A 27,075-nucleotide genomic window follows, 5' to 3' on the forward strand; every position below is an offset into this window, starting at 1 on the left:
ACTTGTTCCCAAGTCCTCTCCTGCACTCCTAGATCCCCTCTAAATGGCCTTCTATTCTGCCCTAGGAGTTTCCCCATCGTCTCCCTCAAGACCTGGGCTGTGCTCTCCCCTGCCCCACAACTGGCCCTAGAACTTTCCATCTCTCGCCTACATCCTTTGCCTCCCCTGAGCAATCTCTTCCCTCCTTTCCATCCTGACTTCTCCAAGCATTGTCCTCTGCCCCTCAGCTCCATCTGCTTCCCTGGTCCCTGGCATCTCAGTGTTTCAAGAAGTAAACTGTACCCTGCAATGCTCTCTTCCCAGGGGCTGCTCTCTCTGGGCCAAATTCAGGCCTGGGATATAGGAAGAGGAAGGGCTGAATTTAGCTCCTCCTCCTGCCAAGCGTGGGAAGACTTCCTAGTCTACATGGTAACCACAGAAAGCACTCAGCAGTAGGGTGGCTAGGTGTCCAGTTTTTGACCGGAAAGTCTGGTCGAAAAGGGGACCTGACCGTGTCCCATCAGATCTACTGATCAGACACCCGAAGTCCAGTTACTGCAGGTGGGGGAGGTGGGGAGGAGCCAAGTCATCACCCACTCCAGCCCCTACTCAGCTGGGGCTGCCTCCTACCTGTGTTGGGCAGCTGCAGCTCCCAGCCCCAGCATTGCAGGCAAGTCCCTCCTGACCCAGGTAGCGAGGGGGAGAGAAGAGAAGAGCAGCGAGTGACGGGGGAGGGAGAAAGAGGAGTGAATGGGAGCAGGGCCTCAGGTGGGTGGGGCAGGGCAGGAACGGGACCTCAGAGGAAGAGGCTGGGCAGGGATGAGGCCTGGAGGGAAGGGGCAGGGCAGGGATGGGAGGAGAGGTTCTGGCACTCCTGCCCGAGTGTTCGGTTTTTAAATATTACAAAGTTGGCAACCCTACTCAGCAGCAACCCTTGCTCCCCCTTGTGCTGGTGTGCAGGAGGGCATGCTGATATCATCCAACAGACCCCTCCCTCATCTCCAGAGCATCCACTACTCTGGTAACTCCTCGGCCCTCCACAAGGGCTGCACTGGCAGACCCTGGCCAAACCCCACAGCGCTTGAAATCAAAGGAAGCAGACTCTCTACTATACACTCTGGCACTACAGAGAGGAGGGCATTGGCTGGAGCACACATCATCAGTTTTACAGCAAAACTTCCGCAGAGAGCTAAACATCTGGCCTGAACAGCTGAAAAGAGACAGCAAAAAATGTAGTAAGGAAAAGGGGAACTGTAGAGACCTGAGCCTGTGGGCTGCCCACTGTCCAACCACAAACAAGGGGCGGGGGAAACTTGGGCCTGCACAGCAACCAGTCACAACAGTCAGCTCCAATCCACCCCAGAGCGAAGAAAACCACCACTGCTGCAGAATCCCCCCGAAACTGCCACGTATCAGTTTTACCATCTAAGGAGCAATATTATTTGCAAATACTTTGAAAGGATGAAGACTGTGGTCAACAATGTTCCTCCCCTGGCACAATGGAACTCTCTACACTGGGGGTAAAGCTTGTCAGGGGTCAGTCTCAGGCCCCCCAGGAAATAAGGACCAAACCTCCCCACATTCCACTCCAAATACAAGGCACATTTATTTGACCTGCCTTCTCTCTCAGAAATTCTGTAGAACCCCTATTTTATTAACTAATTGGGGATTGAGGACATAGAATATCCCAGTATGGTACATCAGTTGCAGTATAGAGCACTGAATTGCTTTCTTGTCAACATGCAAACCACCGCAAAGTGATTTCCCACACACTGACGGCACTGGAACGCAAGGGGATGTCAACTTGTTCTTCATTGACAGGACTTTCATTATGTGATTTTTTTTCCCCTCTCAGGAAAAATCATTCCTAGAATTGGTCATTCATAAGACTGGTATTCGTAAAATCAACGTTATACTGTACATCACAACAGGTGCATATGTTAAAAAAAATCCCTACCAAACCAAGAGACTCCACTGCACACACTTCTAGTCATGTTGTTTGATGCATTACTTGAAGGCACTCAGATATACCACACCCCACCATCATAGTATAAGAACCTAGATCGATCAGAATAGAAGGCCTATAATTCTGCTCCCTGTCCTGCTGAGATACTGAGTAGTCCCAGAGACACTGATCTGTTGGTGATAGACTGGGGCTATGTCAGAGAATTGCAGAGCTGAAGAGTAAGTAATGCCACAGATTAAGAAATAAAGAAAGCATTATGCAATCTGTAGCTATGTTCAGTCTCTTGTTCAGGAGAGGTTCATCTGAAGGCTGGCCTAACAACTCCCACTGCCAAAGGGCATGAAAGCAACATATTGCTGGGACATATGTTTCAAGTCACACTTGAATTTGTGGGAAAGGATCACAGGTTGGAGAGGAAAAGCAGAAGTAGATAGTAAAATGTACTCCTGGCACTAAGTCTCTCAGCATCTGGGCTCCAAAGAGCATTAGAAAAAAAATTATTGACTTTACACTTCGAACAAACCTCCATGGGAGAACGGAGCTGCATAGCAAGGACCAGCCAGAGGGAAATTAACTTCATACACATCTATTCTGGTTTTTGAAATGAGGAACAGAAATGAAAATGGGCAATGCAAGCAGAAGTGAATGATCTACAGCAGCCGAAAACAAGATGGGCCTGTGGCTGATAGCACGAATTCTTATTTTTAGCATGCGCGCGTGCACCTCTTCTCCCCACTCCTATATACACACAGAGTTTATCAGGCAGATGCAAATTGATGTTCATCACCTGTGACTCCCTCTTCAAACCTACTGTTCCCTCTTTGCCCGGGATTGTGCTAACTTCTTCAAGGAGAAGATCAATAAGAACCAATATGACTTTTCTTTTCATCCTCCTTCCTTTCCTCCCAAAACCCTTTCCTCCTTCTCCCCAGACACATACTTGGAGTTCTCTTACCTACTTTTAACCCCTCCATCTGTCCCTTTGGCTCCAGACCATCCTGGCTTTCTTTACCATTGTTTTCCCTCCCTCTTCCTATAGGCATCTTCTTGTATCTCTCATCCTCCAAAAAACTACTCTCTGTCCTACATGTCTTTTCGGGAGATAGGACAATGACTTTCTCCTCTAAGCTCACTGAACAACTGCTTATATCTACTGTCTCTAGTCACTCCTGGATCTTGGAGTCAAAGGAAGCAGACTCCCCAGTATACACTCTGGCACTACAGAGAGGAGGGCATTGGCTGCACTGCCATACACTCTAATGTAGCTTTTGTTGTTTCCACTCTACGGAAACTAAAGTCTCTAATGACTTGTTCCTGGCTAAATCTCATGGCCCGTATTTCAACCTCATCTGCATCAAGGTAGCTCTAACACTGCTGATCATTTCCTCCTCCTCAACATCCTGTCCTCCTCGTGCCTTAAGAGCACTGACCTCTCTTGGTTCTCTGATCTCTCTGACTGCTCCTTCAACAGCATTTTTCGCACTTCGTCTTTCCTCCTGCCAGACTCCTTCTCTGTGAACATCTCACAGGGCCCTGGCCTTACACCCCTCCTCTCATCTTATCTCTGAATGATCTAAGCTTGCTGGTGCCACCAAAATGGCTTGGCTTAAGACACTTCGAAACTGGCCTTACTGAGAAGTGCCTTTTAGTATTTCTGAGGGGACTAGTGGAGGGATTATGAAGACAGATAAGGAAAACAGCTTTTCGTATATAGAACCCAACGCAAGCTGGGCACCGAAGGGGCTAACTAGGGGTTGTGACAGACACAGACCAGTGGTGTACAGGAGTCTGGTAGAAGGCAAATATACTGGCCACTGGATGAATAGTTTTCTGTTCCCTGAGTGACCAGAGCAGGGGCTGCCCTAGAGCAATCAGGAACCTGCTAGAACCAATTAAGACAGGCAAACTAATTAAGACACCTGGAGCCAGTGAAGAACTTACTAGAATCAATTATGGCAGGCAGGCTAATCAGCACACCTGGTATAAAAAGGACCTCCCATCAGTTAGTGGGGGTCATGCAAGAAGGTGTGCTGCTGGAGGACTGAGGAGTACAAGTGTTATCAGGCTTCAGGAGGAAAGTTCTGTGGTGAGGCTAAAGAAGGTGTTGGGGGGAAGCCATGGGGAAGTAGCCCAGGGAGTTGTAGCTGTCGCGCAGCTGTTCCAGAAGGCACTCTAGACAGCTGCAATCCACAGGACTCTGGGCTGGAACCCAGTGTAGAGGGCAGGCCCGGGTTCCCCCAATCCCCCCAACTCCCTATCAGACACAGGAGGAGTTGACCTGGTCTGTGAGAAACACCAGAGGGGAAGGTCTAATTTGGAAAGGAATCTGGCCTGTCCCCAACCCACTAGGTGGAACAACAGAGACTGCAGAGATTGTTCTTCATTTCCCCCATGCTGGCCAGTGATGAAATTAGCTGAGTGAATGGCAGGTTTGAGCCTCTAGCAAAAACAGCCAAACTGAGGGCTGCTGTGAACATCTGAGGTGAGCAAAATCTGCCAGAAAGTGCAGGACCCACCAAGGCAGAGGAGGAACTTTGTCACAGGGCTCTCTACTGGAGTTGCGAATTTTGGTTGGCTGTATTCCTGGAGGTTTCATCACATGACATAATCTTTAATTAAAGATTAAACTTTAATTCCTGGAAACTCCAGGACAGTCCTGGAGGGTTAGCAACCCTAGTCTTTATAGCAGTGCTATAAATAGAAAGCAAAGGAAGACTGGGGCCCTGAGAGAAAGGAGAAGTGTTTTCTCTCCCTTAACCCAGGCCAGTCAGCAAGGAGGAACTGGGAAACTGAGCATCTTATTATATTGCTTAAGGCCAACTTTTTCTAAGCTTTGTGCTTCAGGAGTAGCCTGACTTTCAAAGTAGAGGAGAACTTGCAGCGTCAGTGCAAGCTGAAAATCAGGCCACTTTTACTGAGGTGCCAAAATATTACCGGGAGACGCTTACTTACTTTTAGGCACCTGGTTTGGAAAATGTTGGCTTAAAACATAGTAAATTAGCCAGGTGAAACTAATCAGCTCATTAGACATTTCTCAAGCAGCCTTTTGCATCTCACTTAAATAAGCATTTACGTTTGTTTCAGGAACACTGAAGTTAGTGCCTCGTAAATGGTTGATAACTGCTTTATCTAAGGCTTGGTCTACACTACAGACTTACGTCACTATAACTACGTCGCTCAGGAGTGTGGAATTGAGTGACAGTTATATCAACCCAACTCCTGGTGTAGACAGCGCTACATTAACAGGAGGGCTTTTCCCATCGACATAGCTACTACCTCGGGGAGGTGGAGTACCTACACCAATGGGAGAAGCTCTCCTGTCAGCGTAGGTAGCACTGTATGTGTAGACAAGCCTTTTTAAAACATCTTGTTAGCTCTTCAGCAAAAGTATCTGATCTTCAGGTTGAAACTTGTGCTAAGCCTTTACTAAGCAATTTTAGGAGGATTCCTCAGTAACTTGACTTTAGACAGGAGTCACAGCAGGGAGTAACAGCTGCTTCCCAAAATACAAGGCATCCATAAGCATGATCTATTTTAATACAGCTTTGGGGGCCCGGAGAAACCAGATGCTAAGTGGACAACATGGACTGAGGGGTAGGCTGGAGGGGCTGGAGGACCCCATGGAGGAGGGGGCAGCTGGGGGACCATGGGGTAAGGGGTAGACTTTGATGACTGGAGAAAAATTAGGAGCAAATGGGGATGAGGAGGGAATTTGGGGGCTGGATGACTATGAAGTGAGGGGGTCTTTGGGGCAGCAAGCAGGTGAGCTGAGCATGGTGATAAGGGGGAGAGGTGAAGGAACGCGGAGGGTGTGGGGGGGTCTACAGCCTGGTAACACATGCAGCAGCCTCTGAGGACCAGCTAGGACCTAGGAGGGACCTGCTACCTCCTACTCAGGAGCAGTTCAGGTGAGGAACCTTTTTACTTACTGCTGCCTGGGGACTGTATAGAGGCTTCTGCCTGGGTTGGGGTGTGGATTTTAGGGTGCCCTGAAATGAAGAGAATGGATGGTGGTTTTGGGGTTATCTGGAGGCCAGAACCGGGGGAGGGGAACAATGAGAGTTGTAGAGGTCAGTGATGGAGCCTGTGGCCCTTGAAGAATTTTTTGAGGGGTGGAGGGGGGCAAGTTCAAGGTGAATGGCTCATGCTGCTTCTGAAGCATGGAAGCTGGATGAACACTATTCATGACATGAATTGGTTTGATCCTGAAACTGCAAGGGTGGCTTATTCAAAGCTGAGTTTGATCTATTGCCTTTTTCTATGTGAGATTTGAGACTAAAATGTTGGAAGTTAATCACTGCTAAATTAGGAGCATGAGAATACGTGATTTGACTTCATAAGGTCTGGAAGAAGCAATTATTGGCCAATGGGAATAAGGAATTATAATAACCTACAGAAAAGTCAGTGTATAACTTTTAAAAATCACTTTTAACTCTTCTGAAGGACAAGTGGACGGAAATCGGATGTACATATCACTGAACAAAGGACACAAACTAAAAGACTAACAACCACACTGTCAATGTGAGAAAAATTTAATCGAGCTCTTTAGAAAGTAACTGAAAGACACCAGTCCTCATTGGCTACCACCCATTTAATTCATTGAAGAGCAAGCTTGACCTGGAGAGATATCATATATGAATGTTTGGCATGGTTACCATGCTTCATATCCTTTTATAGAAAAGAGTTCATGCTAAATGAGAGAGCATTCTGCTCTGCTTTTCACATGGCTCTAAATGAAGCAATTGAGCAGATTCAACATTCACTTGCCTAGTTGACAACACGGAAGTGTGTGTGTTTGAAGCCAGCTGTAGCAATAATTGCTGAAAATTCATTTTAGTTAGAGATGAGCCCAAATCCCAATACATGCACCTCACAGTATTCCAAATTATGGGAGAGGGCTAGATCTGGATATAGCTATGGATCCAAATTGCATCTTAGACCTGAAGTGTGCAAGTCCATATTGAGATCTAACCTCCTCCCTCATCTGGTTTTCACAATCCAGGCCCAAAAGCATAACTTCCACCATTTGGGAAGACAGAGCCTTTTACCCATGCAAACTTTAAATGATTAACATTTGCTAAATATGGAACTTTAAGCACTCGGGCCTAATTTTTCAAAAGAGACTAGCTCTTAAAAGGGCCTGATTTTCAGAGGCCAGTTTTTCAGCACTTTTGAAAATCAGGTTATTGAAAACCTTCCTCTCCATTATTCCTCATATTCCACCCAGGCCTCGTCCTGCCACCTCCTAAGGACTTGTTAATATCCTCTTTATAGGCCCTTGTAAGATATAGCAGAATTGTGCAATTTTCAAAGTAAAGTCTTCATGTGAAAGGCCTTAAGGTTTCAGTGAAGTCCAACTAGCACCCCAAAGTAATAGTTACCTGTCTTTATACTACCATCCCACTCCATATATACCCTCTGCCTAAAATTGCCAAAGTATAAGCAAAGATCAAAATAACAACTTACACATTTCCTATTTCAGGGATCCAATTCCAGTATGCTATAACACAATGCTCACTAAAAAGCCATATGTTAATTGTGATAAATCTAGTTAAAAATACAAACTGGCAAGGTCTCCATGTGGTTACATAAATCTACAATATTATATAATCAGCACATTCCGTAACACCAAACAGATCAATCATTCCAATTCTATTCATTAAAATGTTCCTCTACTCCACCAACACATTGCACTATGACAAAACTCACAGAACTCCAACATAACCATAGTGTTCCCTGAGACTGGATCTCTCAACAGGTTTACACATTTAATGAATGAGATATAAAATCAATATACAGTAACTCCTCACTTAAAGTCATCCCGGTTAACGTTGTTATGTTGCTGATCAATTAGGGAACATGGTCGTTTAAAGTTGTGTAATGCTCCCTTCTAACATTGTTTGGCAGCTGCCTGCTGTCTACTGCTTGCAGGAAGAGCACCCCATTGCAGCTAGCTGGTGGGGGCTTGGAACCAGGGTGACCAGCAGCCCCCTATCAGCTCCCCGGTCTCCTAATTTCCCTGTTCAGCAGCTGCCTGCAGTTCAGCTGTGTCCCTCCCCCTACTGCCATGTGCTGCTCCTGCCCTCTGCCTTGGAGCTGCTTCCCGAGACTCCTGCTTGCTGTGTGGCGGGGGAGGGAAGGAAGAGGGGGTCTAATGTCAGGGTTCCCCCTGCTCCTGCACCCCACTTACCCCATCTTCCATAGAGCAGGGGGGACAGACCAGGACTCAGGGAGCTTGCAGCAGCTGCCTCTCAGCAAGCTGATCTAATTAACAAGGCAGTGTACTTAAGGGAAATGTGCATATCTCCCTCCATTCCTGCTGCCTTGTGTAGAGAGAGAGTTAACCCTTGAGGGCTCAGCCAATTGCTAGTTCATCATTTAGCAGTAAGGGAAATATCCCATCCTCTGACTCCTCCACCTCAACCAAGCTTCACAATCATCATTGCTGTGTACCAGTATTAAATTGTTTAAAACGTATTCTGTGTGTGTGTAATCTATATCTATAGTCTTTTGTCTGGTGAAAAAAATTCCCTGGAACCTAACCCCCTCATTTACATTAATTCTTATGGGGAAATTGGATTCACTTAACATCGTTTTGCTTAAAGTTGCATTTTTCAGGAACATAACTACAACGTTAAGTGAGGAGTTACTGTACTTCTGGCAGTATATTACCATTACAGAACAAACCAAGGGAGCGGTGTTACGTTTGAGTGGGTGGTGTAAATCAGATGAGTGGATAGTGTGTGAGCAAGGATTCTTGGGCAGTGTGGAATTAGCTAGATTCTTTAACTGTTTATTTGCAGACAGCCTCATGTTTGGGTAGAGTTTTTATATGATAAAGCATAAGTTTTTGAAATATACTTCCAGTCTTAGCCCTTCTAAAACTACGTTTTTGTTTATCTCACGATATTTTCTGGTTCACTTAATGCTTCAGCTCCTAGAGTTATGTGATTAAATGGGAATCTCAGCTGCCTTACAAAAAAAAAAAGTAAGTTTCTAGTCCTCATGGTTGCAGAGAAAAGCTTGAAAACTTGAAGCCTACACTCATACACCAGAAGGTAAATAAAAAGAACCCCAATTTCATTATTTTTTAAATCTCCTGATTTTTAGGCCAATCATAATTTTTGCAGGACCTGACATGATTTTCTGAGTATGTGGTGTTGGCAATAACTGAACTAGAAAAGCTGTTGTAGGTCACTGTTATCTGCTCCTCTGTGGGTATTTTAAGTGGCATGTCTGTATTTATTTCTTCAGCAGAGTAAGTTCATTTTGAAAAATGGTAAATGTCATTACAGAACATGATGCTGGCTTCAGAATTCCTAAGAACAGAGATAACACGTGTGTGTATACATAACTATATCATGGGCCAGGTTCTGTCCCAACACTCCATTTACTGAGGGGCTCCTCTACCCTGGGCTGAAGCCAGACAGAAAATAAGGAAACCATAACAAATGCCCTAAATACGTTCCCCACCCTATCTGCTGTATTGAATGGATCTCAACCGCAACACAGAATAAGGCCCTAAATTGCACAATCAAAATTGCTATTTAAAATACATAATGGAGAAGAGAACTTTTGATGTTAAGGTAGTCAGAATTACTGGAGACATACTGCTCACTAAGAAAATTATGTAAGTACTCTAGATATATGTGCATATAAAACAGGATTCATGGTGTCTAACATTGTAGAAAATATTCTTTGTGTTAATATTTGAGAAATAGCATGGGACTGCATAATTAAAAACTATATGGTAATGCAGATGCACGAGAGGTGCAGAGCAGGGGCAGCTCTAGCCATTTCGCCGCCCCAAGCACGGCGGCACACCGCAGGGGGCGCTCTGCCGGTCGCCGGTCCCGTGGCTCCGGTGGACCTCCCGCAGACATGCCTACGGAGGGTCCGCTGGTCCCGTGGCTCCGGTGGACCTCCCGCAGGCATGCCTGCAGATGCTCCACCGAAGCCGTGGCACCAGCGGACCCTCCGCAGGCACGCCTGCGGGAGGTCCACCAGAGCCGCCTGCCGCCCTCCCAGCAACCGGGAGAGCGCCCCCTGAGGCATGCCGCCCCAAGCACACACTTGGCATGCTGGGGCCTGGAACCGCCCCTGGTGCAGAGATAAATTTACAATTTCCTGTCTTCAATGTGCGTAATTTCTCAGCCTTAAAGTTGCAATACTTACTCCATCTTAACTCCTCATTCCCTAAGAGAATCACTTGTGGCAAGTTTTCTGTGGTAACAAGTAAGTCAGGGTAAAATCAATTTTTTTAATATAAAAGTTTCATTAAATTTATCTTTAGCAAAATAAATTAATCTCACTTTCATATAAGTTTTGCAGCTTTGCATACTGACTAGATCTTTACTTTCTGAAGACTGAGGGCTGAATCCTGTTCTCGCTAGAGTCCGGGATCAGTTTGACCATTGGTTTGGACACGTGGAGGATTCCTGTGTCTTTCCAGGCCTGTCAGTTTATGTGATAAAAATGGAACCTGCCATTTTTCACAGAGGCTACATGTGGGTCTAATCTTACCCTTAGCTCCCACTGAAGTCAAACAATACACAGCACCTCATAGGATTGGGCCCATAATTGCCAAATCACCAGTTTTTTAATCAAACAGATGAGTTCAACAATTTTGCATCTATAACAATGAGCCAAATCCCACAGTCCTTAATGCCAGAAAGTCCCTTGGTTCAGGTCTCAATGCAGGCTGCAGAAACTGGCACAACGCAGGTTACAATAGAATTGTTAGTCACAATGACAGTCCGTACGCAGTCCTCTCTCTCTCTCTCTCTCTCTCTCTCTCTCTCTGCAAAGTGCCCATGAGGGACCTGGCCGTGCATTCTCTGCAAACCAGAAATTGCTCCTGATGTCAGTGACAACAGCAATGCCACAAGCAATGCAGGAACTGACCCAAGTTAACGCTCTAATCAGCTCACGCTAGATGGATCTACAGCCATGCATGTACACTGACAGAACATGGTGGAGGATGGAGGGAAGGGTGACGCAGCAGCTGCTCAAGGGCACTCTAAGCAGAGAATCCAAAGACTGAATGACCATGGACAGTGAATTTCCCTTAAGAGGGGAGAGTACTGCTGTCAGGGTGATATGAACAAACTGTCCTGCCATGTGAATGTTCAGCTGATAGAGGATTTGGGTCTGTCTGGTACCTTTCACCAACACTAAGTTCACATGTAAACATGGGACAGTCCAGCCCTTTCCCCTATACTGTTTTTGGATATGGGTGGCAGGATGGAGGTGGGCAGTGTTGGGAGGAACTCTAGCATCTTTCATATCTTCAGCAAGCTGAGTCCCCAGACGCTGCAAATATTGCTGCATTAGTAAAAGGACTAGTCTCTAGGTCTGCAGAGCCTGGGGAGGCTGATATTTCCACAGTGCCACCAGGAGGCCATGCAGAGACATGGCCAGGGAGCACCGTGGGGAGTAGGCGCCACAGGAAGTCCTGCCCATTGTAGAACTGATGAATGAAATTGTTTTTAATTGTTCACTTTATTAATGTAACTTCTGTTTACTGTTTGCCATCCACTACACTTGTCTATATTGTAATTTCTGTTCACTGTTTGCCATATTGTAATTCAAACCCCATTTTAAAACGCTCACTCCATTTTGTAAAAGCTTCCTCCAACCTTCATTTTTGCAAACCCTGCTGTAATTTTATTAGTTTAGTTTAAATGTGTAACTGAGGTATGGATGGATGATGGAATCAACCTCCAGCCCCAGCCTGTCCTGATGAAATAGAGTTCAAACCCCACCGGCTGAAGATGCAGACAAGAGCCCTAACAAAGTAAGAAGAGTCCACCCTAAAAAGAAAAGGTACAATAGAAGAAAGATCAAAGCCAGGTCCCAGGCTGAAAGTCACGCCTGCAATTGACGGGTGATCAATCACCAAACCCAGAGGCAGCATGATACAGCAAGACCTATAGACTCTGGATTCAAACTAAAGCCTACAAAAAGGATGGGTGAGATGGAAGACTTTGGAGGGTAACATTCTGCTGCCAACATGGAAGGGCATCGGTGCATGCCCAACAGAGACCCAGCTCGTCCTTGTGCCTGGCTTTCCTGGCCAGTTAGCCGCCACAAGCTACGAACCCAAGCTGCAAAATCAAGCCACGAACTCAAGCAATGTTCAGGACTGGTATCTATGCAGCAGCTGCAGAACATCTGATGGATGTGTGTGTGTATGTGTGTGTAAATGTGTGTATAGGTATTAGGTATAATGTGTGTGTATAAGGATTAAAATATGTTATTGGTCATAAATCAAATTATCATAATAAATGTGGCATCTTTGTCTTGCCCCCTGAAAAGATCCTTTGTAGTTTGTCTGTACAACACCATAAGACCCAGAGTGACAGTACCTTGCCACTCTCTAATTGGTCAAGTGCCTCTACTTAACCCCAGGGGTTGCCCCAAGAAGTTGTCTGGACAATCACACAGACCTTGGCCTGCGCCAGACTTCACCTCGTTTCCTGATCTCTAGTCTCTGACTCCAGCCTGACTTGGATCCCAATTTCTGCCTCTTGAGTCTAACCCGGTGCTACCGCTGATCTCTGACCCCGGCCTGACTCTGACCCTGACTCTTGTTTATGGGACCTGCCTTTGCAATTCCTTCATCTCTGGCCTGGTGACTCCTGTCCCTGGTAGGCAGACCTCAGCCTGGCTCTGACCGCTCGGCAATACTGCCCACACTCCGGTCCCTTACACCTCTGGCTTGAGCTTCAGTTGGTGTGCAGTGAGTCACAGTTTCTGGCCTGTTTATGAACTGCTCACAAATGGTGTCATTTGTTTCCTGTTACATGTAGTCCTGCTATCGGAGCAGATGCTCAAAATTTACTTGCTACAAAGCTAGGGACAAACCCTACAGTCCAGGTACATCCAGAACTCCCACTCAACTCAGTTACAGCTAAGAGTGATCAGGTTCATGCCCCTCCTGAGCAAAAAATGATGGAAAATGCTGTATTAGAGGGGAAAAAACACTTGCTGCAATGGTGACTTGGTATGAATTAATGCAGTGCTCATGCACAATGTCAGATCATTAGAATGGGAAACTGAAGTCCTGTGTGTATCCAGAGAACAAAAGGCAGCAGGATATCCATGTACTGTATCTTTAAATCTGTATCAGGAAGTCAGCAGCAGGGTAGCTGGAGAAAGTGAAACAGAGAAAGAGAGACACAGACAGAGATGACATGAAAAACACCTTTATTCACATAAAATCACATTAAAAACTATTTAAAATGTTATACAATTACAATATATACACCAAAAGATATGAACAAAATAAAGCAACACACGTCTTAAACGAACATTAAACATGGCTCATTAAAGCATCGTCATCACCAAATTCAAACGATTGTTAACACACCAAGTCAACTGAAAAGTGTCCAGGTTACGAGTCCATTTATAAAAGGTGTAATCAGTTCACTGCTGGGCCACAATCAGTGCATAGGACCCATCACATCGCTCTACCCTGGGCATTCTGATCTGGTGAGATTTCAAAATGGCTAGTTTCTGCCTGACCCAGCAAAAAGTTAGCCAGGCAGGAAGCTCGCTGAATGTGAGCACTGTATCTCGCTACTAGAACAAACAGGATTAGAGAAAACCAGCCCCAAATCACTGAAAAGCGACTACAAAAAAAGGAATACTATGGGGACAATGTAGGAAAAAATGAAACGCTGTGTCTGAAGCCGAAAAAGAAAGTCACCCAGGGCCAGGGGCATCCTCCACGCTGTATTGGGGCGATCACAGAGGATGGCATAATGCTGCACCTTGGCATAGATACCACAGAGCGGCTTCTTGGCCATGGTTGCAAAAGGAACATTCACTAAACGCTCCCAGGACAACAATCTGCCTGGTTGCACAAGAATCTCACCCACAGAAGGAGAGACAGCTAGTGAGGGGAACACAGGATTCTGCCTGGACGATCAATCCCTGCAATAACTTTCTGAAAATACTGAGCAGCCCGCTGAGGAAGCGCTGCCTTCTCCAACACATGCACAGAGGGGATTCTGGCCTGAACAGCAAGAGCTGTTGCTGACCTCCAGCTTGCCCAACTAGGAACAACCAGGTGAGCCAGCCTGGTCAAAACAGCACAAGTAAAGGCAGAAAACAGGTTCCTGGACGAGAGAGCTTCAGCAGGACAAAGTGGGTTAAACAACATTCGCTCTTCCAAGAGCCATAAACTGGAAACTGCCTGGTCTGGCCAGGCACTTCACAGAAGTCTTCAGGTATTAAAATACCATTACAGGCTCTGTAATCGACCAGGTGCCATCACAAATAGGTGAGTGTCAAAGCCCATCCCCCACAGCACAATGGAGGAGAGAGTAGGCAAGGGACTTCCATCTGAGGAGTCAGCTTTCAGCAACTGCTGAACAGACTGGAGAGAAAGGGCTGCCACTTTGCTGATTAAATCAATGAGCCCCTGGCCCCCTTCATCTAATGGCAGGAACAGCAAAGCAGGGCTCAACTAGGGTAAATAGTCAAAAAAATGGGTACTATGCCTTTGTATCCAGCCCAAAAGGCCCAAGGGAGGATCCAGATTCACTAGCTGGTGTCACAATACCAAGGCCACAAGCTTGTTGGCAGTCAAGAGTCCAAGAAAGAGCCAGTGTCATTTCTGCAGGCGGCCTTACACCTTCTCTTCTGCCTCCTCCCAGTTCCTTAACATGGATTGTTCAGATTCAGAACCACACCCCCAACACCTTAATCGCAGAAGTGTCCCATTGCAATTTTTGAGGCAACACAGGGGGACTGCTGCGCTGCCAAGAGCCCAGTAAGATCAAATTGCTCTTAGCCCATTTAATGCAGGCAGAAGAGGCCTGGTCATACACTTGTAAATGAGCACAAAGCATCTGCACGGCCCTGTCAGATGTGATGAAAACTGAGATATCATCAGACAGGTGAACTGGGAAAGCATCCAGCACAGAACGGCCAGTCAGACAGCTTTGTGGATGTGCTGGAATGGCTCCAACTTACAGCATATAACATCCCAGCTGAGGTCATCCCTGATGGATCCCTCTGTGAACTGGGAAGCAGTGGCTAAGACCCCCACTAATATTTAGGACACTAAAAACATTATGGTACAATAAAAAATATATGCCGTGAACATTGACCCAATCCTAAAAGATAACTATGGTGAACTCTATCAAAGGCCTTCTCCTAGCCCATTTAAACAAGCCCCACATCCAGATTACAAAGTTTGGTTAACAGTAAAAACATCATGAATTAAAATCATATTATCCAAAGCACAGTGTCTGGGAATAAAATATATGTTTGATCAGGGTGTGTCAAAGTGTCCAGACAGTCCTTGAGCAGGTTGGCTACAGCCCTGGATAAAATCTTATCATCAGAGCAGAGAAGGGAAATAGGGTTCCAGGTCCATAAGTCACAAAGATCCCCTTTTTTTGTGCAGCAGGGTGATCGCTGTCCTCTGGCAACAGAGGGGCATCTCTTCCTCCCGGATACACTCCAGCTCTACTAGAAAAAAGTCAGGACTGATAAGATGTCAAAAACACCCATCCAAAAAATTTAGATGGCGCCTTGCCTGTCGAGAGCTGCTGGCCTATAACAGAGAGCTCTTGCAGTGACAGCAGGGTGTCCAGCCCTGCAGTTCCTCACCAGTCAGCAGGAGTAACCCCTGGGGCAGCTCCTCCAATCGCCAACACATCCCAGGCCTCAGGTGAGTATGGTGCTCTGTAGAAAGAAACAGCTGCTTTCTGGATCTTTCCAGGGTCAGCCGTCAGATGACCACCCAGCAGCTGTAGGCAAAAAGATCTGCTGATGATCCGTAGACTTTCTCCAAACCAAAAAAGAATCTTATGGGAGGATCATCATCATGCAGTTGAGAAAATGGGCCCAAACAAGGGCTCATTGCACCTTCTCTTCCAACAAGTATCTTAGGAGCCAGTACTTCTCAGTTAAGGTTTGGTGAATCTGCACTGGGTTACTCCCATCAAGGTTGCCATAAAGGCCCAAAATGTCTCATTCCAGGGCACTCACGGCCTGACGCCAACTTAAGTGCAAGAGTGTAATAAGAAAAGCCAAAGAGGAGTTTGAAGAACGGCTAGCCAAAAACTCCAAAGGTAATAACAAAATGTTTTTTAAGTACATCAGAAGCAGGAAGCCTGCTAAACAACCAGTGGGGCCCCTTGATGATCAAAATTCAAAAGGAGCGCTTAAAGACGATAAAGTCATTGCGGAGAAACTAAATGGATTCTTTGCTTCAGTCTTCACAGCTGAGGATGTTAGGGAGATTCCCAAACCTGAGCTGGCTTTTGTAGGTGACAAATCTGAGGAACTGTCACAGATTGAAGTGTCACTAGAGGAGGTTTTGGAATTAATTGATAAACTCAACATTAACAAGTCACCGGGACCAGATGGCATTCACCCAAGAGTTCTGAAAGAACTCAAATGTGAAGTTGCGGAACTATTAACTAAGGTTTGTAACCTGTCCTTTAAATCGGCTTCGGTACCCAATGACTGGAAGTTAGCTAATGTAACGCCAATATTTAAAAAGGGATCTAGGGGTGATCCCGGCAATTACAGACCGGTAAGTCTAACGTCGGTACCGGGCAAATTAGTTGAAACAATAGTAAAGAATAAAATTGTCAGACACATAGAAAAACAAACTCTTGAGCAATAGTCAACATGGTTTTTGTAAAGGGAAATCGTGTCTTACTAATCTATTAGAGTTCTTTGAAGGGGTCAACAAACATGTGGACAAGGGGGATCCGGTGGACATAGTGTACTTAGATTTCCAGAAAGCCTTTGACAAGGTCCCTCACCAAAGGCTCTTACGTAAATTAAGCTGTCATGGGATAAAAGGAAAGGTCCTTTCATGGATTGAGAACTGGTTAAAGGACAGGGAACAAAGGGTAGGAATTAATGGTAAATTCTCAGAATGGAGAGGGGTAACTAGTGGTGTTCCCCAAGGGTCAGTCCTAGGACCAATCCTATTCAATTTATTCATAAATGATCTGGAGAAAGGGGTAAACAGTGAGGTGGCAAAGTTTGCAGATGATACTAAACTACTCAAGATAGTTAAGACCAAAGCAGATTGTGAAGAACTTCAAAAGATCTCACAAAACTAAGTGATTGGGCAACAAAATGGCAAATGAAATTTAATGTGGATAAATGTAAAGTAATGCACATTGGAAAAAATAACCCCAACTATACATACAACATGATGGGGGCTAATTTAGCTACAACGAGTCAGGAAAAAGATCTTGGAGTTATCGTGGATAGTTCTCTGAAGATGTCACGCAGTGTGCAGAGGCGGTCAAAAAGCAAACAGGATGTTAGGAATCATTAAAGGTGATAGAGAATAAGACTGAGAATATATTATTGCCCTTATATAAATCCATGGTACGCCCACATCTCGAATACTGTGTACAGATGTGGTCTCCTCACCTCAAAAAAGATATTCTAGCACTAGAAAAGGTTCAGAAAATGATTAGGGGTTTAGAGAGGGTCCCATATGAGGAAAGATCAAAGAGGCTAGGACTCTTCAGTTTGGAAAAGAGAAGACTAAGGGGGGACATGATAGAGGTATATAAAATCATGAGTGATGTTGAGAAAGTGGATAAGGAAAAGTTATTTACTTATTCCCATAATACAAGAACTAAGGGTCACCAAATGAAATTAATAGGCAGCAGGTTTAAAACAAATAAAAGGAAGTTCTTCTTCACGCAGCGCACAGTCAACTTGTGGAACTCCTTACCTGAGGAGGTTGTGAAGGCTAGGACTATAACAATGTTTAAAAGGGGACTGGATAAATTCATGGTGGCTAAGTCCATAAATGGCTATTAGCCAGAATGGGTAAGAATGGTGTCCCTAGCCTCTGTTCGTCAGAGGATGGAGATGGATGGCAGGAGAGAGATCACTTGATCATTGCCTGTTAGATTCACTCCCTCAGGGGCACCTGGCATTGGCCACTGTCGGTAGACAGATACTGGGCTAGATGGACCTTTGGTCTGACCCGGTACGGCCGTTCTTATGTTCTTATGTTCTTATGACGCAAGGACCATGTGGCAGCCTGGGTAAGCTGCTAGCAGAACAGTTGGATCTGGACCTTACCAACACCCCACTGCTGTCTCAGGGACTCAGACAGGGGCTTATGCTGCTGGCAATGCTCCCAAAACACAGTTAACACAATTCAAGTCCTGTAATAATATTGCATTAAAGTGCCAATGGGAAGCACAGTCAGGAAGAGAGAGAGAGACGCACTTACAGAGACAGAATGATGATTGGCCAAGTGGGAGACATAGAGGATAGAACAAACATTCATGGTACAAAAGTGATCCAGTCTAGCCCCTGAGATGAAGTTGGGAGTAGCTTTCGGCCAAGAGTCCTAACATCTCTTGATGTCCCAACCCCCTTCCCACTATGCTGGGGTCCCCCAGTATTACCAGGGGCCACTGAGCCAGCAGTACATGGGCAGGAACCCCTCAAATGACTACGGTCTCCACACAGGAAACATTTAATATTTTCAGAGGAAGCAAACACTGTATAATCTGCCCCATCTATGTGGTGCTTTAACATCAGGTTCAAGGGCTGTTGAGGGTTATTTAGAACCATACAAAGTGGGCACCGAAATGACATAACATGGTTCCCACTTGGGTTCTTGCAGCCCAACAGAATCATCCTGACAGCAGAAACTATCTTCCCATAATGGGAGAGATCAGACACTAGGGTCACTGAGAAGGAAAGGGGGAGCATTGGAAAAACTACTTTAGTAGCAGCAGTAAACAAGGGAAAATCTGGAACAAAAGACTCCTTGACCCAGAGTCCTTCCTGTGCCAAATTATTCACAAACTACTCCTGGGCCAGGAAGATTACTATAGATTTACTCACTTGAGCGGCAGATTTTATATCAGCATGGCCAATAACCTCACCTACAACTTCCTCCAGGGTGCAGGAGACAGCAGGCACACACCAACCCCCATGCTTGCGAGTCAAACTACTAAATCTATCTGAAGTGGACCCCCTGGAGAACCCACACACACACACACCACCAAGGAAAAAGGGGGTGGGAACAACATTCCTAAAGCAAAGGAATTGCAAATAACACAACAAAAACAAACCAGACTATCAGAAACCCAATTAGTGCACACAGCACACACCAAAACACAGCCTCACTCTCAGAAACTCCCACAAGAGAGAGTAGCATTAGGGATAATCATGTTTCCCTAGTTATTCTAACAGAGTTCCTCGTTCAGTATTAGATGAAAGCAACTCCTTCTGTGATACTTCACCATTGTCACATGATGGGGGAACGGCAATGCAAGCTTCCAAATGCTCAGTCCTATTCTTTAGCAATGAATTCATAGTTCAAGTCTCCATGCCTTTTCGATCCTTGGCCTCTCTTCAGAGTCTGCCAGCAAAAGTACCAACTGCGACAGCAGTTTTTGTGATGTTAACATTCATCCAGTAGGAACTAAACTGAGACCAACTCCTCTCAGATACAGTGGTACAAAGTAAGGGCCTGACCCAGCCAACCCTTACTATTAGGCATAGCCTTACTAACTACAATTGTCACCTGAAATGAGATCTTGTGGCCACTGAAGCAATACTAACTTTTTAGTTTGCGTTACGTTCACCCAAAGAGGACAAGAGCCAACTGTAGCCATCTGGCTTACAGTGACAAGGCTACTTACTATATTTGATCTTGTCATTAAATCGTATCTCCCAGCAACGCTAGCCTTCTTGATGCACTCCAGATTGCATACTAATACCTGATATTTTGATAGAGTTTTATATAACCAAACCACTATGCAGACATTAATTAAGCCTCACAACACTCTCTGGAGCAAGATAAAAATATAAAGAGCTTTATGTACTGTAAAACAGCCTTCATTTTAAATGGGGGGCAGGGTGCTGAAATACATTGCATCTGCAGGATGTGGTTCTGGGTCTCCCAAGCCAATGAGGCCTAGGAGACCAGAAAATGACGCACACAATTCAGCAGTCTCAAGAGAGGAAGAAAAAGAGAAGCTCATGATTTTTTACTTTCTTTTCATTTTCTGTTTGATGTGGCTTGGCCATGTACCTCATAGGACACCCTGAATACTCTCTGGCTCTGGGAGATTATGTACAAGGCATTCTCAGATATCATTTGCCCAATTTGGCTCCAGATATGGCAGGCTAGAGAGAGTAGAGGGAATTTAAAATCTATATCTATATCTCTCCTGCCCTTAGAGGGGGCCAAGGAAATATTTTTTAGTCTTAGCCGTGAGCAACAAAGAGCCCTAATCTGTCTCTGCCCCAGACAACTCTGCTAACATAAAGTCAAAGTTATGTTTGTTTGTACACAAAGAGCAACCAGTACATCAACCATGGACACCAGACAGATCAGTTCACAATTTCCCCAAAATAAAACCTCACACTGATTTTAGTGGGCAGCATCTATGGGAAGCTGGGTTAGCAACTGTTGTAAAGCTGTTGAAGCTATTAAGAGCTGCCAGCAGCTAAGTTATCCTATCTAATACATACCTGCCACAACTACAAAAATCCTGAAGAAATGTCTACAAAGGTCTTTCCTGAACACAAAGATAAACTCCTCTCCAAAAAAATCACTGGAATAGTCAGATGAGTTTAATCTCCCAAGAAACACAAAGAGCTTGTCTATATAGGGACACTAAGGAAAATTAATACGAATTAACTAAAGGTATACATTTAAGGTGGATTATTAAACTGCATTAGATCCCCTGTATGGACACGCTCACTCAAAACTAAAGTGGTCTTATTTAGTTTAAGTCTGAATGAGAGTGTCCATACAGAGGTCTAATGCAGTTTAACTAATCCACTTTAAATTTACATCTTTAGTTAATTCAGATTTACTTTCCTGCATGTCCTTGTGTAGACCAGTCCTAAGAAGTGGGTGAAGACAATGCTATTAGAGACAGCTCTAATTACAAAAAGGGAAACTAATGCACCTTCCCCATAGTCTGAAAGATGAAAACAACTGTCAGAGACAACTTTAAGGGAGAAAGTAGCTTCATATGGTAGAAGAGGGAAAATACCCTAACATTTAGCATTACATGGATGCCATCTATGAAGGTGCAATATATCATGTCTTTCATATCTAGCGTTACCACTAAAGATTTCCAGTAGATTATGGCCCTGATCCTGAGTTGATCTGTACTGGGAATCCACCTGCACCTGATTAATTTCAAATGGCCTTAGTGCAGACATAACTATCTACCTGTGCACATTAGATTGCAGGATCAGGGCCTATATTTGTAACTAACGTACATTGACCTCATCTCATGAGTCTTTCCTGTATCAATTTTAAAAAACAAAACAGTTGTTAAAAAATTAAAACAATAGATATGTGTGTTGGCGCCCTTTTGTCATGAGGCTGGGAATGACGGCTGCTATACGGAGTGCAACGATTTACTCATTCCACTGTATTTTTATACTCTTTTTTTAAAATGAAGGCTTTTAAAAAGACTCACTCCCCTCACTTAATAGATATTACAGCATTGCACAGATGAATTTGACTTTTTGTAAGATGTCTTTCTAAATCATGTGAAGCATTTTGGATCAGACAAAAACTGCAGCAGGCAACCAAACGTGGATCTGATGCCTTGCCCAGCTGTAGCAATGTGTCAAGATCAGAAGGCAGCAGCACGGGACAGGAGCTTTTTGCCGTTTGTTTTGACTATGCAGTTCACTTTACAGAAGAGGGCAAATACTCCTGCTTTATCCCACAGATATAGAATAATGCATATTAAAAATGGGCGTATGCTGTGTTATTGAAAATATGAATCAACAGTAGTGTATTTAGCCCACCCAAACATACAAAGCTATGTTACCATAGTCCCTTTGCCTCCTATAGATCCATCAGAATCCCAACCAATGACGTTACGGATTCAGTGGAATCCCAGAAATTATTTTACACAGACCTCATGATGATTGATGATGCCTGAAGAAACTGGATTTCAGCAGACCACTCTCAAATAGACCCAGTGGAAGATTAGTATCACTAACTGCATCCAGTGACCACTATCAATTGATCCAGTGGGCTCACAGTGATCCCTCCTGGCAGAGATCCAGTGGACTTAAAGACTATGCCATCCACTGATTCTATACATTTCCCAGAGAGCACTAACTCTCAGAAATCGAGCCACCAAACTAATACCTATTAATCTTGAATCTGAAGCTAGGGGTTGCACTTATCAGACAGAGAAACCTTCCCTGGAGGTTTAATTGTGCCTGGGATGATGGGATGTGGTTTTAGTTTCATGTGCACATTATTTCAAGGCTGGGTGGTGTAAATATATATTTTTCATGCTCTTGTTCACTGACATGAAGTGTGTTAGGAATTATGGAGGTGCAATAGCGTTTCAAGTAAAGGCTGCACAAAGCACTCAAAGCCAGGATTAGCTCTCTCTTGTGTATGAATAACACTATGTCTCCTCTCCAGATATGCAGCCCTCATTCTGAACACAAAGAAGCTTGCTGAAAATGTTCAAGTAAACTGCTAATTCCTGGATGAGTGTTTATAGTTCACAAGAAGAAAGCTGGGAAGAACAGTGGAGATGGGATATGGGCAAAAGGTGCAGCAGGGCATGGAGACAGGCTGAGGTCCTGGAGCAGAGGACATGATCGGAGCTGCTCTGTTTAAAGAACTTTACACTGTGGGCAGACAATGTTCTAGCTGATGCTCCAGCTTCTCAAAGCTGCCCAGCACCCTCAGGGCTGCTGCTGCTTGGAGTGAAAAGCTTAGAGCGGCAATCAGAGGAACTTGGCATGTTGGTTAAGGCTTTCTCCATGGGATGTGCAAAATTTTGGCTCCACATCCCCCCTTTCTGGTTACCCCCCTCCTTCTAGCCCCCCACACCTAGCATTTACTCTGGGGAGGGTTATATATATATCAGGAAATTCCCATTCCCTAAAACAAACCTTTTATTTAGAGTTAAGGGTCCTTAACTGTATTTCCTTACAACACGCTAAAAAGTAAGGACACCATTAACTAGTCCTGGGTCCTAGTCCCAGCTCTGCACCGACCTGCTGCGTGACTCTGGACAAGCCATTGCCACTCTGTGCCTTAGTTTCCCCCCACTTTGTCTGCTTTGTCTAGTTAGAGTATAAGGTCTTCAGGCAGGGACCACCTCTCACAACGTCTGTATCCAGCCCCTAGCACCACAGGGCCCCAACCGCAGTTAGGGCTTCTAGGTACTATTGTAATATAAATAATTAGGGCTGTTGATTAATCGCAGTTAACTCAGGCAATTAACTCAAAAAAAGTAATTTTGATTAAAAAAATTAATTGCAATTAATCAGTTTTAATCGCACTGTTACACAATGGAATACCAATTGAAATGTATTAAATATTTTGGATGTTCTTCTACATTTTCATATATATTGACAAAGAGATTGCATTACAGTACTTGTATGAGGTGAATTAAAAAATACTAATTCTTTTGTTTATCATTTTTACAGTGCAAATATTTGTAATCAAATATACACTTTGTTTTCAAATACAGAATACAATATATATGAAAATTTAGAAAAACATCCAATTTAATATATTCAACTGGTATTCTATTGTGTAACAGTGCAAATAAAACTGATTAATTGTGATTAATTTTTTAATCATGATTAATTTTTTTGGGTTACTTGCATGAGTTAACTGTGATTAACTGACAGCCCTAAAATACTATTTCTTTTGTTTTTTTACAGTGTAAATATTTGTAATAAAAATATTTGTATTCTGTGTTGTAATTGAAATCAATATATTAAAAAATGTAGCAAACATCCGAAAATATTTAAATGTTATTCTATTATTGTTTAGCAGTGCGATTAATTTTTTTAAATCTCTTGACAGCCCTATAAATAATAATAGCAACCATGCCCAACACAAGATCAACCCCAAGCCCCGGTCTATCACCATCATGGCATATGACCACTTCAGTACTCTAATATCCTCTCTAGCATGCTTATTTTCACTTTAAAACCCTCAGCGAACATGGCAAAAATCAAAATCACACTGCACAAACTTAACTTCATCCTGCCACCTTATTAGGCAATGTATCAGGTGTACACCAGTGAAACAGTGCACATGCCAATAACGTGTGTATAGCTTTCTTTCATTGTATTGCCTGGGTGAGATGATTTTTTTAACAGTCCCAATGTAAACCTAAAGTAGAATCTGTGTTATCCTCATTGGTGCAACAGTAGCACCAAGAAGTCCAGCTCAAACAGGGATCCCCTTGTGCTTGGCCAGAGGTGGGTAAACTACAGTCCATGGGCCACATCCAGCCCGCGGGACCCTCCTGCCCGGCCCCTGAGCTCCTGCCCCGGGAGGCTAGCCCTGTAGTTCAGAAAGGTGGAAACTTGTAGAGACTTGATTAAAACATCTGGACCCTTGTAATTCCAAACGGCTAAGAACAACACACACACAAACAGAGAGAAAAAGTTCCCTCCTAGGAATTTTAAATTCTCTTCCCTGATTGGTCCTCAGGTCAGGTGTTCACCAGGTACTATGTGTTAACCCTTTACAGGTGGAAACTTAACCCTTAACTAACTATTCATGACAAGCCCCCAGCCCCTCCCCTGCTGTTCCCCCTCCCCCTCAGCCTCAGCTCACTGCGCCGCCGGTGCAATGCTCTGGGTGGCAGGGCTGCGAGCTCCTGGGGCAGCGCAGCTGCAGAGCCTGGCGTGACCTGGTGCTCTGTGCTGCACGGTACGTGGTTGACTCCAGCCGGGCGGCGCAGCTGTAGCACCACCAGCCACTGGTGCTCCAGGCAGCACAGTAAGGGGGCAGGGAGTGGGGGGGTTAGATAGAGGGCGGGGAGTTTGGGGTGGCGGTTAGGGGGCGGGAGTGTGGATAGGGGTCAGGGCGATCAGAGGGTGGGGAACAGGGAGGTTGAATGGGGACAGGAGTCCCGGGGGGGGGCAGTCAGGAAGGAGAGGGGAGGTTGGATGGGACAGTGGGGGGCAGTCAGGGGTGGGGGTTCTGGGGGCTGTCAGGGGATAGGCAGCAGGGGGTGTGGATGGGGCAGGGGTCCCGGGGGGGGCAGTCAGGAATGAGAGGAGGGGTTGGATGGGGCGGCAGAGGGCCGTCAGGGGTGGGGGTTAGGGTGGCTGTCAGGGGAGAGGGAGCAGGGGGTGGGGATGGGGCACAGGTCCCAGGGGGGCCATCAGGGAATGGGGGGTGGTGGTGGATGGTGCAGGGATCCCAGGGGTAGCGTTGGGGGCTAGAAGCAGGGGGGATCGGATTGGGGGGCGGGGCCGGGCCACGCCTGGCTGTTTGGGGAGGCACAGCCTCCATACAAATTTCAAAATCCGATGTGGCCCTTAGGCCAAAAAGTTTGCCTGCTCCTGTGCGAGGCACTATACAAAATATAGGTCCAAAGTTCATATTATCTAAATTGGCAAGACAAAGGGTTGGAGAGGGAACAGAAGTGGAATGACCTGTGAAAGGTCACAAAGCCGGTCACTGACAGAATAGGGAATAGAATAGGGAATAGAAACCTGCTGAGAGTGCCAACCCACTGGATTAAACTGCCTCTTAAATTCTGAGTCTGTAGTTCACTTTGTATTCTCTGCCTGGTGCAAGGTGTGTAGAGATGCTAACTTTGTGTTTTTAGTTGTCATTAAGTTATTAAATAATGTACTGCTAGAAGGCTGGAGTTCAGGTCCTTCACTGCAGTTTGATTTTTCAGTTATTTGTTGTGTGCACAGTGAGCAGTTGTATTGTTGAACTGAAAGCTGATGTATTAGAGAGGTTATTAGTGTACTGGTACGGTGGAGTATCATGGTAGAAGTGGGCTAAGGCTTGGAGAAGGAGATTAGTCTTGGGTTCAGTGGGAATGTCACTTTGACTAATACATTTAACTGTTTTAGTGTAAGAGCTATGGTGAAACAACACATATGAGCAATCTTAAGTGTCAGGGCTTGTTTATGAGGGACATCACCAAGTGGCAAGCCAGGATGTGAATCTAGTTTGTTGTGCAGTAACGTCCAGTGTGAAGATTGCTATAGCACACTACAAATTCTGTAGTGTGCGTTGACATACCATATATACTCATTCATAAGCCAAATATTTTTGGTAAAAAAAATGACACATCAAAGAGCGGGGGTCGGCTTATAAATGGGTCTACACCAACATTTGATGATTTTAAACTCTATGGAATCATTGAATTGAATATCTAATACATTGTCGTTTTGTTTACCTGGAGCGTCTGCAGGCATGGAGCCCCTCAGCTCCCATTGGCTGGGAATGGCAAACCGTGGCCACAGGAAGCTGAGGGGCTCCATGCTTGTGAATGCTCCAGGTAAACAAAACGTCCCGACCCGCCAGCGGCTTACCCTGACGGGCTGGGAGCCAAAGTTTTCCAACCCCTGAAATATAGGGTCGGCTTATGAAAGGGTCATACAATTGTTGCTATTTTTACTTATCCATCTTGGGGGGGGGTCAGCTTATAAACAAACGGGCTAATAATGAGTATATATGGTACTTCCATTTCAAACGTCAGTAAGGCAAAGTGCGCTTGGAACGTTTAGAGCACTGTAGTAGTGTCCACATGGGGCTGAAGATTTGCATTCTGGCTGGCCGTGCTCTAAAGTCCCATTCAGACAAGCCCTAAGCCAGCTACATTTTTGTGGTATGGTGTCTGCATTCAAGTATGGCTTACCTGGACAATTAGCTTATTTTCTTTATTGGGTAGAATCCTGTAGGTATAAACACAATTCTGGAACCTGGAACAGATTGGAGGAGAGGCTGTTAGAAAATATCTACAGGAGAATCTTATCATAGCATCATTCTATAACAACAGAAATTGAATGGAGGACCCTGACATGGACTGATGACTTAATAAGAACATAAGAATGGTCATACTGGGTCAGACCAATGGTCCATCTAGCCCAGTATCCTGTCTTCTGACAGTGCCAGTGCCAGATATTTAAGAGGGAATAGACAGAACAGGGCAATAATCAAGAGATTCATCCCATCGTCCACTCCCAGCTTCTGGCAGCCAGAGGTTTAGGGACACCCAAGGTATGGGATTGCGTCCTTGACCATCTGGCTAATAACCATTGATAGAGCTATCCTGCCATGAACTTATCTAATTCTTTTTTTAACCCAGTTATAGTTTTGGCCTTCACAACATTCCCTGGCA

General features: G+C 44.9%; 1 protein-coding gene across 4 annotated transcripts in view; it reads right to left on the minus strand.

Moving 5' to 3' along the window:
* The window catches only part of INPP5D (inositol polyphosphate-5-phosphatase D), an 80,679-nt gene that overhangs the window by 45,943 nt on the left and 7,661 nt on the right, over positions 1 to 27,075 (minus strand). For all 4 annotated transcript variants that reach the window (XM_039487547.1, XM_039487545.1, XM_039487548.1 and 1 more), the window contains exon 2: positions 26,593 to 26,656. In XM_039487547.1, coding sequence (XP_039343481.1) covers positions 26,593 to 26,656 — 64 coding nt within the window. The remainder of the gene's footprint in view (positions 1 to 26,592; positions 26,657 to 27,075) is intronic.

The sequence above is a fragment of the Mauremys reevesii genome, linkage group 9, assembly GCF_016161935.1.
Source record: "Mauremys reevesii isolate NIE-2019 linkage group 9, ASM1616193v1, whole genome shotgun sequence".
Lineage (NCBI taxonomy): Eukaryota > Metazoa > Chordata > Testudines > Geoemydidae > Mauremys > Mauremys reevesii.